The sequence below is a fragment of the Tupaia chinensis genome, unplaced genomic scaffold (assembly GCF_000334495.1).
Source record: "Tupaia chinensis unplaced genomic scaffold, TupChi_1.0 Scaffold143725_1, whole genome shotgun sequence".
Taxonomy (NCBI): domain Eukaryota; kingdom Metazoa; phylum Chordata; class Mammalia; order Scandentia; family Tupaiidae; genus Tupaia; species Tupaia belangeri.
The window spans coordinates 143,988-158,406 of record NW_006203574.1 but is presented as its reverse complement, the minus strand read 5'-3'; the positions used below and the strand labels follow the sequence as shown (position 1 = coordinate 158,406).

General features: G+C 51.6%; 1 protein-coding gene across 1 annotated transcript; it reads left to right on the top strand.

The window, feature by feature from the left end:
• Positions 1 to 2,025: 2,025 nt before the first annotated feature.
• Positions 2,026 to 13,754, top strand: LOC102483067 (uncharacterized). Its single transcript, XM_014582658.2, has 3 exons — positions 2,026 to 2,141; positions 12,927 to 13,385; positions 13,546 to 13,754. Exons 1-3 carry the CDS (start codon positions 2,096 to 2,098, stop codon positions 13,752 to 13,754), a joined length of 714 nt encoding a protein of 237 aa, XP_014438144.1. The 5' UTR covers positions 2,026 to 2,095.
• The last annotated feature ends 665 nt before the right edge of the window (positions 13,755 to 14,419 follow it).

Here is a 14,419-nt window from a genome sequence, read left to right as displayed (position 1 = left end):
TGCATGGTAGCTGAGCAGCAAATTGATGATGTAAAAGGAAAAAGATAAGAAAACAGAGAAAGAGGAAAAAAACAAAGAAAAGTAGCTTTATTTCTTTCTTTCAGAAAACAAAAAATGAAAACCACATGCCCCATGAGCAAGCCGTGCAAATGCACTAGTTCTCAACTATCATGGAGGACTCGAGTTTTCTTCTAAAGGCCTGCCAGTTTTGCCTCTCCTACATGGGAGATGGGAAAGGGGATTACTAGCAAGATAAAGGAGAATCTGAGAGTCAAGAAAGTACTTTACCTTAAAAATACTAAAAAAAGAAAAATTTTTAAAAATGAAACAAAAGAGAGTGATGGAGAGACAGAAAGAGGTGAGAGAAGGATACATGGGACTCTACCAGGGTTAATTCTCAGCAGAAAATCTTCATTTCTCTTATTCCCTGAAAGCACCTGGACACAGGAGAGAGGGTGGGATAAGAGAGCCCAGGAGACCTGGGGAGAGAGGTTGAGGAGGGCGCAGATGCAGAAAGCTGAGGACCACTGTGCACTGAGACTCCTGGTCCTGGGCTCCTCCCACTGCTGTCTGGGACTGTGGGGAAATCGTGTCACCTCCCATGATGGTCCCTGGTCGTAGATGGGAGAGAAGATGGTGCCTTAAGTTCAGGGCTGCTTGGGGGTTATTGGGAACATCTGGCTGAGGTGGTTCCTGTAAAACACTCAGCAAACTGCCCAGATTGTGTGGGCAGGACTGAAGCAGTCCTGGTGCAGGAAGTGGTGACACATGTAGGTGACATGAGTCCTGTGGACACCAGCGGGCACTGTGGGCCTTGGTTTGTGGACCCTGATACCCCAGTGCCCTGGAGGAGCTCAGTGCAGAGGGCATGACTGAGGATCCCCTGAGGCCCTTCTGTGGGTGAATCCACTCTCCACTGACACCACCTAGCCCTTCCTCTGACGTTAGCAGTGAGTCTAAAGGTCTCACCACACACGGCATGAGGTTACAGTTTTGTGTCATTGCATGTAGAAACTTGCTAGGAGTAGAATTATGGTCCTCTTTTCACCAATAAAAAGGCAAAAGTAAAAACCCAAAAGTAATAAGGGAAAAAACTAAGCAAGGATGAGTGGATATAGTAATTTCTTATCAATAGCATCTCACTTTGTTTAACTTCTATATAACTTCATGGTACACTATTTTAAAAAGTAAAATTGCAATGCCCAGCCCCAGAGGGACACACCACTGAGACGCAGTGCTCTGTGGGCCGGCCCATGTGTGTGGAGAAGGTTTGATTCTAGCCAGGCTCCCGCCGGGCCTGTTGATGCGTCGGAGAAACCCCACTGTGTCAGGAACTGAGGAGGGGGGTCCCCAGCTCCAGCCTGGCCTGGGCAGCATAGTGAGGCCCTGTCTGGAAAGCAAGTCTGGACCTCATGTCTGCTCTGAGGGGGAGGCCGACATATGAGGTATACAACACGGGGAGACCCAGTCCTAAAAACTAAGTTTGTAAGATTTTACTTTTTATAAGACTTTTTTCTCAGACACATCTTTTATGATTTGAAGACTTGATGTCAGAACCGAAAGTCTTTGCCACATTCCAGGTAGAAATATTATACTCATTTTTTCTTCAAAACAATAAAATCCACCCCTAGGCCTGTGGGCATTCACTCTGAATCCCACTGTAGATTTCTGGCCTCCCCTGCCCCAGCATGACCCCTGAACCCACCTGGTCCTGCCAAGCTCTCCTCAGCCGACCCAGGGACAGTCTCAGCCATAGTTAGGGGAATGAAGGGGTCTTACCAAGACCAGGGAAGGAAGCCAGAATGCAGCCTGAGGGGTGTGTGTGTGTGTGTGTGTGTGTGTGTGTGTGTTTGTGTTGAGGCAACAATTTCCCTCTATACACCACAGAGACTCAGATCCTGGGCACAGGCCTTGGGGATAGGCTCATGGGACACCCTCCTGGAAGCCCAGCCTTTCTCTGCTCTGCAGGGAGCCACCCTCAGCCACAGAAGGAAGGAGGACATTTGCATGAGGAGCCTCCCTCCCTCAGGATAAGAGAGGCCTGGGGGCCCTCCCAGCTGTGGGCTCAGAGGCAGAGCTCTGGGGTGTCTCCACCATGGCCTGGACCCCTCTCCTGCTCCCCCTCCTCACTCTCTGCACAGGTGCTGCCCCCAGGGCTCAATCCCACATAACCAGGGACCAGCCTGGCCTGACCTTCAGCTCAGCACAGTGGGTGCTGCAGGGTGTGGGGCCCTCTGGGAAGGAGACCCTCAGCCTCAGGCTCACCTCTCCTGTCCTCTCTTGCAGGCTCTGTGACCTCCTCTGCGTTGACTCAGCCCCCTGCCCTGTCTGTGGCCCTGGGAGAGACAGTCAGGATCACCTGCCAGGGAGGAGATTTTGAAAGCTATCCTGCTCACTGGTACCAGCAGAAGCCAGCCCAGCGCCCTGCACTGTTCATCTATGATGATAGCAACCTGGCCTCAGGGGCCCCTGACCGATTCTCCGGCTCCAGCTCAGGTGGAACGGCCACCCTGGCCATCACTGGGGCCCAGGTCGATGACGAGGCTGTCTATTTCTGTCAGTCTTGGTATGATGAAAGTTATCTACCCACAGTGACACATGAAGATGGGGAAGTGAGACAAAATCCCCTTCTCTGGGTCATACTCTCCTTTCACTGTCAGGAGGTTGGGAGACACAGCCAAGAGTAATGCAGGCCCAGGGCACCCAGTTAGACCCTCCAGGGCGCCATCTCCTCCCAGTCCCCGAGGCGGGCTGTGCAGAGCATTTGTCATGTCAGAGCTCATACAATTAGGTTGTCCTGGTGATTTGGGAGCCTTCGCATGAGATGTGGGGATAGGAACTGAGTGCAAGGACAGACACAAGGACACGTCCGTCCCTTGCTGGTGCTCCCTGGCTCCTACTTGGTGCAGATCTCCAGCCTTGGCTCAGAGACCCAGGACTGGCCAGCTCTGCTAAGCTCCTGAGTCCCTGTTTCCCATGGCATCATGGGATCTGAACAGAGTAAATCAGTGTCCTGGGCCCTGTGGGATCTCACCAGACCCCTCTTCAGGACTGACCTACCCACCCAGCACTGCAGAGAGCTCCAGAAACACCATGTTGCCCTTCCAGGAAGGTCCTGATTTTCTAGAAACCTGCCTCCCACAGTTCCTCCTTGTCCCCAAGAGGTTTGGTTTGATGACAGCCAGAGGCCAGGGTTCTTAACATAGGGTCAGCCCCAGTGCTCCCTGGAGGGAAGCCTGAGGCCCCACTGCTTCCTCCCTCAGGTCTGGGCCTCCTTCTGCCCCATGCTGCCTCCTCCCTCCTTTAAGGTGGCCTGAGTCTGTAGGTCTTCATAGAGAGTCTGTTTCAAGGACAACTTCTTGGAGCCAGCTGTACCCACCGTGCAAAGGGCCACTGTGCACTGGAAAGACTTGTTTAACTTGTGATCAACATCCAAACATCCTATAATATCTTTTTGTCCCTTGCATTTTAATGGGATGTAAAAGGCACTCCCTAGGAGCTCTGGGTTCTGAGAGAGCCAAGAGTCAGACCCAGGCTAAAGGTGAGTCCCAGGAAAAAGGAGCCATGGCCCCAGCTGCTCTGAGAGCTGCAGACATGTCCCTGGGGGTGTGAGCTGCACACGCACACCCTCCACCTCCACCTCCACGTCTGCTCAGATCGCTCTCTTCACCCCAGAACAGATACAGATGGGGGTGACCCTGTGAGAGTCAGCTCAGCCTGACAGTGGGCCCTGAAGCAGCCATCAAGGTTATCCTCACTGTGTGAACCGTTCACATCTCCATAAGCCACACAATCTCCAAGTTAGAAAAGAACAAGAAAAAGGAAAAAAGAGGCAGCAGGCAGTGGGGCAGTGGGAATGCGACTGGGACCCATAGGACAGGGCCGGGGTTAGCGTCCCAGCACCTCCCTGAGCTCGCTGGGTGTCGGTGTGTGTGTTCACGCTCCAGGGCGTCTGAGACGGGAGTGGGCTGTGGTGTGAAGACCTTGTTGGAGGTGGCTGGTTTTTCGCTATCTCTTTAGCGTGAAAAAAAAAAAAAAAAAACACATAAATTTATAAGAATTTTTCAAAAGGAACCATCAGTATTCAAGACACTGGACTCCCACCTGATCAACTGCAGTGCAAGTGCCAGGCCTGGTGGCTTGAAAATGACAATGCACATGTGGGTGAACATGCCAAAAATCTCAGAAGGAGAATGGAGATAAAGCGATTGTGGTGTGGCCATACCACTGGTTGGGTAATTTCTCACCTTCTCTCTTTCTGTCTCTCCTCTCTCTCTGGCAAGAGCACACACTCTAAGGCAAAAAAAAAAATAAAAATTATAAAAATTTAACTGAAAAACATCCATAATTTCATATCAAGTACAGCAAAAATGATCTTATTTTGACCTTATATAAATACAACATCATTTAAACTAAAGGGACCTGTTTGCTTATTTTAAGTTCATTTATAGCCATACAAAGGATAATAAAACACAAACAATGTTAACAGTTGCTGAGTAGAGAGAGAATTACCATCAAAATCTGTATTTTTTCAATTCCATAATTTGAATATTATACTCAGTTTACTTTTTTCCGAAGCATGCAATTTTCTTATTTTGACAAAATCTACAGAACAAGAATCTGACTGTTTTCATCATTTCTAAATGTGTAGGTCAGCAGTAGGAAGTATGTTCAGAATGTTGCTCCCCCATCACCTCTAGCCAGTCCGAGGTTTTCATCACCCACCATAGAAACTCTGTACCTAGTAAGCGATGACTTTCAGGAATTTGAACCCTAGGAAGGACCATGGGTGTGTCCAGTGAGAGCCTCAGGGAGGATCCATGGTGGTGTGTGCTATTCAATTGGAAATGTCAGGTATAGAACGTCCCTCAGCAGGTAGGGCCAGGTTATAATGTGTGTATATGTTGGTGGTGGTGGTGGTGGTGGGGGTCCTTAAAGGACAGAGTCCTCTATCCAGGGAACAGAGGAAACACAGGTTGTGTGCTCTGCTCTAGGCTGGTTGTCCCCAAGGAGAGGAGGATTCCCAGCAGAACAGTGACCTCAGGGACACCTTTCTCTTCTCCTGTCTGACTGGTGACCCCATCTATCACTCTAGGGGACTGGTCCCTACTATAGTGGAATGGATCCTGGAAGGTGGAAATGCAATCCTCCTACTTGCAATTTCTGACCGGACGGGAGCTCTGCTGGAATAGAACCACCTGCTGCAGGTGCACAGGCTGCCCCATGGATGCAGACCCTGAGCCCCTCGTTACCTCTCAGAGAGCAGGACAGAGACAGTGCGCGTTCACATGGAGTGGAGAACAGTACACACTCACACTTTGTCCCCTCGGCATCATGAAAGCTCCTTTCACAGTCACAGTATAGACCTGGGGCCTGGACCACGTGGACATGAAGGGAAATCCCGGGGCTCTACAGCATCATGAGAGTGGATCACGTAGGAAGAAGATGGTATATAAGAAGCTTTGATCAGCCATTTTCTTTCTTGAGAGTAGGAAAAACACCATCAGGCATTTCAGTCCTCCATATTACCAAGATTTTTAGATTTTAGTTGTCAAGGGAGCATGCAGTCAGAACTGTGGGCTGCTCCACGTCCTGAGGTCAGGCAGGCCCAGCAGGTATCCCTGGGAGGTGGAGGTGCTGCATCTACACTGGAGGAGGGGCAGGGCCTGGGGCTCAGGAACCTGCACCAGCAGAGGCCACAGCCCTGTCTCCATCTCTCTACACCAGCTCCTCCCCAGGGGTCACACTGAGGTCCTGGGTGTGGAGACTGGACCTGGTGCACTGGTGACACCAACGCCCTCTCACCTGAAGGTGCACAGGTCTGCTGTCTACAAGGTGACACTCCCCCTGATGTCCGAGAGTGTCCCCTGGAGCTGTCATGTTTGTGAATAGTCAGAATCTCATGTTCCACACTCACAGTTGGGTGGGGACTGACTAGAGGGGGCATTTCTCACCATACATTACTTGGAGCCGAAGCTTGCAAAAAGTTTTCTGGATCAAGACGGTGTTCCCTGCCCACAGTAGGACCATCCTGAGCACAGTAGGCCTGTGGTGTGCTGAGGGATAGGGCTCCTAGGGCTGTGCACCACAAGGCCATGTTCTTGGAGTTCAGCTGACCTCAAGCACCACGTCCTGTAGGCCCGTTGACACTGTGGAGTCTGTTTCAGGGCCCCTTGAGAGGAAGGGCCTGCATAACTGTTGGTCCAGTATGGCACAGAAGGGCAGAGGGGGGCTGAGAATGGCCTGCCCTACTCGTGGACCTGAGTGGATGAGGTCTCTGGATGTACTGGAGGTTGCAGGCTCCTGTCTGTCTGAAGGTGGAGTTTCCAGCCTGCACTCCACTGCCCACCCCAGCACGTCTGTGTTCAACTGAGGTACCTGAATCTCGTGGGTTCGAAGCGAGCTGCATCAAGACAGTCTCCTGTGTTTTCTCATCTCCCCCAGTTCCACCCCAGGCCCTTCTACTCAGAGCGCATGAGTCTGTCATCTACAGGCATGGCTGTAATATGGATTCATGATTTTTGAATGTGCAGACACTGCAGAAAACAGTCCCTTCGGGGACATTTCTGGCACAGGAACAAGTAAACACCTCTCTGCACAGCCATGATAGCTAGTGTCAGTGTATGGATTGAAATGAAAACTATCACCTTGAAAAATCAGACCAAAATTGGATCCTGACCCGTGTCCTGCTGCCTCACTGCAGTGAGGACAGCTCAGAGTCCCAGGTCACAGGGCCCCTCCCTGGGGACCAACACCAGAAAGTGATGGCCTCTCCTGCCCTTTGATCACAACCTGGGACAGTCCTTCAGGCACAAGAGAACCCATCTTCTCCCCAAGGGCACCTGGATCCTCCTCCAGGGTGGACCTCACTGCAGGCATTGGGAGGAACCCGTGCATTGAAAAGATGGAAATTATGCGGTGAATAAGATCCAAACAGAATAGAACGGGATTAGGGCTCAGTAACCAGCAATTCCCTAGAACCTGCGAATATGAAAAATGTGCAAGCACACTCACAAATAGCGAGGGCGTCAGGGAAGAAATCAAAGGGAGGTTGGAAAATACGTGGAGACGAAGGAGACCGGAACGCGGCAGGTCGGCGCTCACTGGATTCTGCCGACCTGGCTCAGAGGGCAGATTATTACAGATGGGCATGGATCTGTGTTTACACTAACGCATCAATATTTATTTATCTTTTTATCTTAAATTATTTTGACTCTTATTTTGGCAGAAAAGGACTTTGAAAATAACTGGTCAGGACATTGGCCTCAGAGGAGGCTGACTGGGCCTGTGATGTGCCCAGGGTCCCCACTGACTCACCCTCCTGTGTTACCCACCCTAGAGGGAATAGAGGATTGGTCCCCACCTTTGTCCACTGTGTGAACCGTTCACATCTCCATAAGCCACACAATCTCCACGTTAGAAAAGAACAAGAAAAAGGAAAAAAGAGGCAGCAGGCAGTGGGGCAGTGGGAATGCGACTGGGACCCATAGGACAGGGCCGGGGTTAGCGTCCCAGCACCTCCCTGAGCTCGCTGGGTGTCGGTGTGTGTGTTCACGCTCCAGGGCGTCTGAGACGGGAGTGGGCTGTGGTGTGAAGACCTTGTTGGAGGTGCTTGCTTTCCTCTATCTCTATAGCGTGAAAAAAAAAAAAAAACCACATAAATTTATAAGAATTTTTCAAAAGGAACCATCAGTATTCAAGACACTGGACTCCCACCTGATCAACTGCAGTGCAAGTGCCAGGCCTGGTGGCTTGAAAATGACAATGCACATGTGGGTGAACATGCCAAAAATCTCAGAAGGAGAATGGAGATAAAGCGATTGTGGTGTGGCCATACCACTGGTTGGGTAATTTCTCACCTTCTCTCTTTCTGTCTCTCCTCTCTCTCTGGCAAGAGCACACACTCTAAGGCAAAAAAAAAAATAAAAATTATAAAAATTTAACTGAAAAACATCCATAATTTCATATCAAGTACAGCAAAAATGATCTTATTTTGACCTTATATAAATACAACATCATTTAAACTAAAGGGACCTGTTTGCTTATTTTAAGTTCATTTATAGCCATACAAAGGATAATAAAACACAAACAATGTTAACAGTTGCTGAGTAGAGAGAGAATTACCATCAAAATCTGTATTTTTTCAATTCCATAATTTGAATATTATACTTAGTTTACTTTTTGCCAAAGCATGCAATTTTCTTATTTTGACAAAATCTACAGAACAAGAATCTGACTGTTTTCATCATTTCTAAATGTGTAGGTCAGCAGTAGGAAGTATGTTCAGAATGTTGCTCCCCCATCACCTCTAGCCAGTCCGAGGTTTTCATCACCCACCATAGAAACTCTGTACCTAGTAAGCGATGACTTTCAGGAATTTGAACCCTAGGAAGGACCATGGGTGTGTCCAGTGAGAGCCTCAGGGAGGATCCATGGTGGTGTGTGCTATTCAATTGGAAATGTCAGGTATAGAACGTCCCTCAGCAGGTAGGGCCAGGTTATAATGTGTGTATATGTTGGTGGTGGTGGTGGTGGTGGGGGTCCTTAAAGGACAGAGTCCTCTATCCAGGGAACAGAGGAAACACAGGTTGTGTGCTCTGCTCTAGGCTGGTTGTCCCCAAGGAGAGGAGGATTCCCAGCAGAACAGTGACCTCAGGGACACCTTTCTCTTCTCCTGTCTGACTGGTGACCCCATCTATCACTCTAGGGGACTGGTCCCTACTATAGTGGAATGGATCCTGGAAGGTGGAAATGCAATCCTCCTACTTGCAATTTCTGACCGGACGGGAGCTCTGCTGGAATAGAACCACCTGCTGCAGGTGCACAGGCTGCCCCATGGATGCAGACCCTGAGCCCCTCGTTACCTCTCAGAGAGCAGGACAGAGACAGTGCGCGTTCACATGGAGTGGAGAACAGTACACACTCACACTTTGTCCCCTCGGCATCATGAAAGCTCCTTTCACAGTCACAGTATAGACCTGGGGCCTGGACCACGTGGACATGAAGGGAAATCCCGGGGCTCTACAGCATCATGAGAGTGGATCACGTAGGAAGAAGATGGTATATAAGACGCTTTGATCAGCCATTTTCTTTCTTGAGAGTAGGAAAAACACCATCAGGCATTTCAGTCCTCCATATTACCAAGATTTTTAGATTTTAGTTGTCAAGGGAGCATGCAGTCAGAACTGTGGGCTGCTCCACGTCCTGAGGTCAGGCAGGCCCAGCAGGTATCCCTGGGAGGTGGAGGTGCTGCATCTACACTGGAGGAGGGGCAGGGCCTGGGGCTCAGGAACCTGCACCAGCAGAGGCCACAGCCCTGTCTCCATCTCTCTACACCAGCTCCTCCCCAGGGGTCACACTGAGGTCCTGGGTGTGGAGACTGGACCTGGTGCACTGGTGACACCAACGCCCTCTCACCTGAAGGTGCACAGGTCTGCTGTCTACAAGGTGACACTCCCCCTGATGTCCGAGAGTGTCCCCTGGAGCTGTCATGTTTGTGAATAGTCAGAATCTCATGTTCCACACTCACAGTTGGGTGGGGACTGACTAGAGGGGGCATTTCTCACCATACATTACTTGGAGCCGAAGCTTGCAAAAAGTTTTCTGGATCAAGACGGTGTTCCCTGCCCACAGTAGGACCATCCTGAGCACAGTAGGCCTGTGGTGTGCTGAGGGATAGGGCTCCTAGGGCTGTGCACCACAAGGCCATGTTCTTGGAGTTCAGCTGACCTCAAGCACCACGTCCTGTAGGCCCGTTGACACTGTGGAGTCTGTTTCAGGGCCCCTTGAGAGGAAGGGCCTGCATAACTGTTGGTCCAGTATGGCACAGAAGGGCAGAGGGGGGCTGAGAATGGCCTGCCCTACTCGTGGACCTGAGTGGATGAGGTCTCTGGATGTACTGGAGGTTGCAGGCTCCTGTCTGTCTGAAGGTGGAGTTTCCAGCCTGCACTCCACTGCCCACCCCAGCACGTCTGTGTTCAACTGAGGTACCTGAATCTCGTGGGTTCGAAGCGAGCTGCATCAAGACAGTCTCCTGTGTTTTCTCATCTCCCCCAGTTCCACCCCAGGCCCTTCTACTCAGAGCGCATGAGTCTGTCATCTACAGGCATGGCTGTAATATGGATTCATGATTTTTGAATGTGCAGACACTGCAGAAAACAGTCCCTTCGGGGACATTTCTGGCACAGGAACAAGTAAACACCTCTCTGCACAGCCATGATAGCTAGTGTCAGTGTATGGATTGAAATGAAAACTATCACCTTGAAAAATCAGACCAAAATTGGATCCTGACCCGTGTCCTGCTGCCTCACTGCAGTGAGGACAGCTCAGAGTCCCAGGTCACAGGGCCCCTCCCTGGGGACCAACACCAGAAAGTGATGGCCTCTCCTGCCCTTTGATCACAACCTGGGACAGTCCTTCAGGCACAAGAGAACCCATCTTCTCCCCAAGGGCACCTGGATCCTCCTCCAGGGTGGACCTCACTGCAGGCATTGGGAGGAACCCGTGCATTGAAAAGATGGAAATTATGCGGTGAATAAGATCCAAACAGAATAGAACGGGATTAGGGCTCAGTAACCAGCAATTCCCTAGAACCTGCGAATATGAAAAATGTGCAAGCACACTCACAAATAGCGAGGGCGTCAGGGAAGAAATCAAAGGGAGGTTGGAAAATACGTGGAGACGAAGGAGACCGGAACGCGGCAGGTCGGCGCTCACTGGATTCTGCCGACCTGGCTCAGAGGGCAGATTATTACAGATGGGCATGGATCTGTGTTTACACTAACGCATCAATATTTATTTATCTTTTTATCTTAAATTATTTTGACTCTTATTTTGGCAGAAAAGGACTTTGAAAATAACTGGTCAGGACATTGGCCTCAGAGGAGGCTGACTGGGCCTGTGATGTGCCCAGGGTCCCCACTGACTCACCCTCCTGTGTTACCCACCCTAGAGGGAATAGAGGATTGGTCCCCACCTCTGTCCACAAGACTCAGGACAGCCCCAGGACACAGAAGAGAGGCTGTGACAATAGGGCCTAGGAGTCTGGGAGGGAGGAGGAGGAGGGGCAGGAGCAGGAGGCAGGGCAGGGAGGCTGAGGGCAGCTCTGAGCTGAGTCCCCTGGGCTCCTCCCACTACTTTCTTTTACTGTGGGGAAGTCATGTCACCTCCCATGATGGTCCTTGGACATAGGGGGAGAAATGGTGCCTGAAGCCCAGGGCTGCTGGGGTTACTGGGAAGGTCTGGCTGAGGGGGTTCCTGTAAAACACTCAACAAACTACCAAGATTGTGTGGGCAGGACTGAAGCAGGCCTGGTGCAGGAAGTAGTGACACATGTAGGTGACGTGAGTCCTGTGGACACCAGGGGGCACTGTGGGCCTTGGTTTGGGGACCCTGATACCCCAGTGCCCTGGAGGAGCTCAGTGCAGAGGGCATGACTGAGATTCCCCTGGGGCCCTTCTGTGGGTGAATCCACTCTCCACTGACACCACCTGGCCCTTCCTCTGAGTCTAAAGATGTCACCACGCACAGCATGAGGCTACAGTTATGTGTCATTACAGTTAGAAACGTGCTAGGAGTAGAATTTAGGTCCTCTTTTCACCAATAAAAAGGCAAAAATAAAAACCCAAAAGTAACAAGGGAGAAAATTAAACAGATTTGTGTGAATATAGTAATCTCTTGCCTATAGCATTTCACTTTGTTTAAATATATAACTTCATAATACACTATTTTAAAAAGTAAAATTGCGTGAATATAGTAATCTCTTGCCTATAGCATTTCACTTTGTTTAAATATATAACTTCATAATACACTATTTTAAAAAGTAAAATTGCAATGCCCAGCCCCACAGGGACACACCGCTGACAAGCTGTGCTCTGTGGGCCGGCCCGCGTGTGTGGAGAAGGTCCGATTCTAGTCCAGCCTACAGCCGGGACTGTTGGTGTGTCCGAGAAACCCCAGAGTCTCAGGAACTGAGGAGGGAGTCCCCAGCTCCAGCCTGGCCTGGGCAGCACAGTGAGGCTCTGTCTGGAAAGCAAGTCTGGACCTCATGTCCGCTCTGAGGCGAAGGCCGAGGCATGAGGTCTCAGCACGGGGAGACCCAGTCCTAAATCTGATGAAGTTAGTAAGATTTTACTTCTGACAAGACTAACCTCTCAGGTACTCCTTTTATGATCTGAAGGCTGGGTGTCAGTACTGAAAATTTTTGCCACATTCTAGGTAAAAATATCGTATTTATTTTCCCCCTAAAACAATAAAATCCACCCCAAGGCCTGTGGGCATTCACTCTGAATCCCATTGTGGAATTCTGGCCTCCCCTGCCCCACCATGAGCCCTGAATCCATCAGGTCCAGCCAAGCTCTCCTCAGCCAACCCAGGGACAGTCTCAGCCATAGATAGGGGAGTGAGGGGGTCTTACCCAGACCAGGGGAAGGGAGCCAGAATGCAGCCTGAGGGGTGTGTGTGTGTGTGTGTGTGTGTGTGTGTGTGTGTGTGTGTTGAGGCAGTAATTTCCCTCTTAACACCAGAGACTCTAAGATCCTGGGCACAAGCCTTGGGGACAGGCCCATGGGACACCCTCAAGGAAGCCCAGCCTTTCTCTGCTCAGCAGGGAACCACCCACAGCCACAGAAGGAAGGAGGGCATTTGCATGAGGAGCCCCCCTCTCCCAGGATAAGAGAGACCTGGGGGCCCTCCCCATCTGTGGGCTCAGAGGCAGAGCTCTGGGGTGTCTCCACTATGGCCTGGACCCTTCTTCTGCTCCCCCTCCTCACTCTCTGCACAGGTGCTGCCCCCAGGGTTCAGCCCCACACAACCAGGGACCAGCCTGGCCTGACCTTCAGCTCAGCACAGGGGATGCTGCAGGGTGTGGGGCCCTCTGGGAATGAGGCCTTTGGCTTCAGGCTCACCTCTCCTGTCCTCTCCTGCAGGATCTGTGGCCTCCTCTGCGCTGACTCAGCCACCTGCGGTGTCTGTGGCCCTGGGAGAGACAGTCAGCATCACCTGCCAGGGTGGAGACTTAGGAAGCTATGGTGCTAACTGGTACCAGCAGAGGCCCAGCCTGCGCCCTGCACTGCTCATCTATTATGATAACAGTCGGGCCTCAGGGGTCCCTGAGCGATTCTCCGGCTCCCGCTCTGGTGGAACGGCCACCCTGACCATCACTGGGGCCCAGGCTGAGGACGAGGCTGACTATTACTGTCAGTCATGGGACAGCAGTGGTGAAGTTGACACAGTGACACGGGCAGATGGGGAAGTGAGACACAAACCCCTTCCCTGTCTGGGTCTCACTATCACTGGACACTGCTCTGGTGGAACGGCCACCCTGACCATCTCTGGGGCCCAGGCTGAGGACGAGGCCAACTATTACTGTCAGTCAGCATACAGTGGTAATCTTGCACAGTGACACAGGCAGATGGGGAAGTCAGACACAAACCCCCTTTCCCATGTGGGTCTCATTCTCCCTGCAGACCCAGGAGGACTAGGGACATAGCAGGGCTGGCCCATGTCACCTGGAGCTGAGACCCCCATGCTGTCCTCTCCTCCCAGCCCTCCAGGTGGGATCTGCAGAGGGAGTGTGGGGAGTGCACTCGGGGCTGCAGGACCAGACTGCCCTGGGATTAGGGTCCGTTATTCGAGATGCAGAGAAGCAGCTTGAGTTCGATGAAAGACATGAGGACACAGCCGTCCTTCACTTATTGACCCGGGTTTCTGTGGAGGTCACTGGGCCTCTCTTTGGTCCAAATATCCAGGACTAACACCTAGCCCTGTCCAGCTGGCTGAAGTCCTGACAGAGCAGCACCTTGGCATGATGGGATTCTCACAGAGCAAGCCTGTGACGTGGGCCCTGTGGGATCTGCCCGGCCCCACTTCAGGGCTGACCCACCTCCTCTGCTGGGAGCTGTCAGCCCCTCAGAGCTGGGCCCCTTCCTCCAGTTCATGCCTCTACCCAGAGAGGTCTGGTTTGATGACAGCCTGAGCTCCAGCTCCCAGACCCTGCCTCAACTTAGGGACACCTGAAGTCTCCCAGCTCCAGAGTTCCTTGGAGGGAAGCCAGAGTCCCTCCATTGCACCCTCCCTTAGGTCAGCAACCCCTCCTGCCCTGGGCGGCCTCCTCCCTCCTTCCAGGCTTGCCTGAGCCTGAGGTCTCCATGGAGAGTCAGCGTCAGGGAAGCCATGTGGGGGCCAGCTGTCCCCACCTCGGGCATCAGGGCCTGTGGGGGTCACTGTGCACCTGAGAGCTCTGCTTCCCTCCTAAATTCCCAGTGTGAACACCACGTGTCCCCGAAGATTTCGTGGTTCCCTGAATTTTCTTGGAATGAATAATAATCCTCACATCCTAGGAGCTCCCAGTTCTCAGAGAGCCGATGGTCAGATCCAAGCTGAGGTCAATCCCAGGAAAGAGGAGCCGCGGCCCCAGCTG

Bases quoted from the DNA above. Each gene is read 5' to 3' on its own strand.
- LOC102483067 (XM_014582658.2), top strand. From the start codon at position 2,096: ATGGCCTGGACCCCTCTCCTGCTCCCCCTCCTCACTCTCTGCACAG. The intron at 2,142-12,926 runs GTGCTGCCCCCA...CCTCTCCTGCAG, and splicing joins CCTCCTCACTCTCTGCACAG to GATCTGTGGCCTCCTCTGCG. The intron at 13,386-13,545 runs GTAATCTTGCAC...CTCTCCTCCCAG, and splicing joins CTGTCAGTCAGCATACAGTG to CCCTCCAGGTGGGATCTGCA.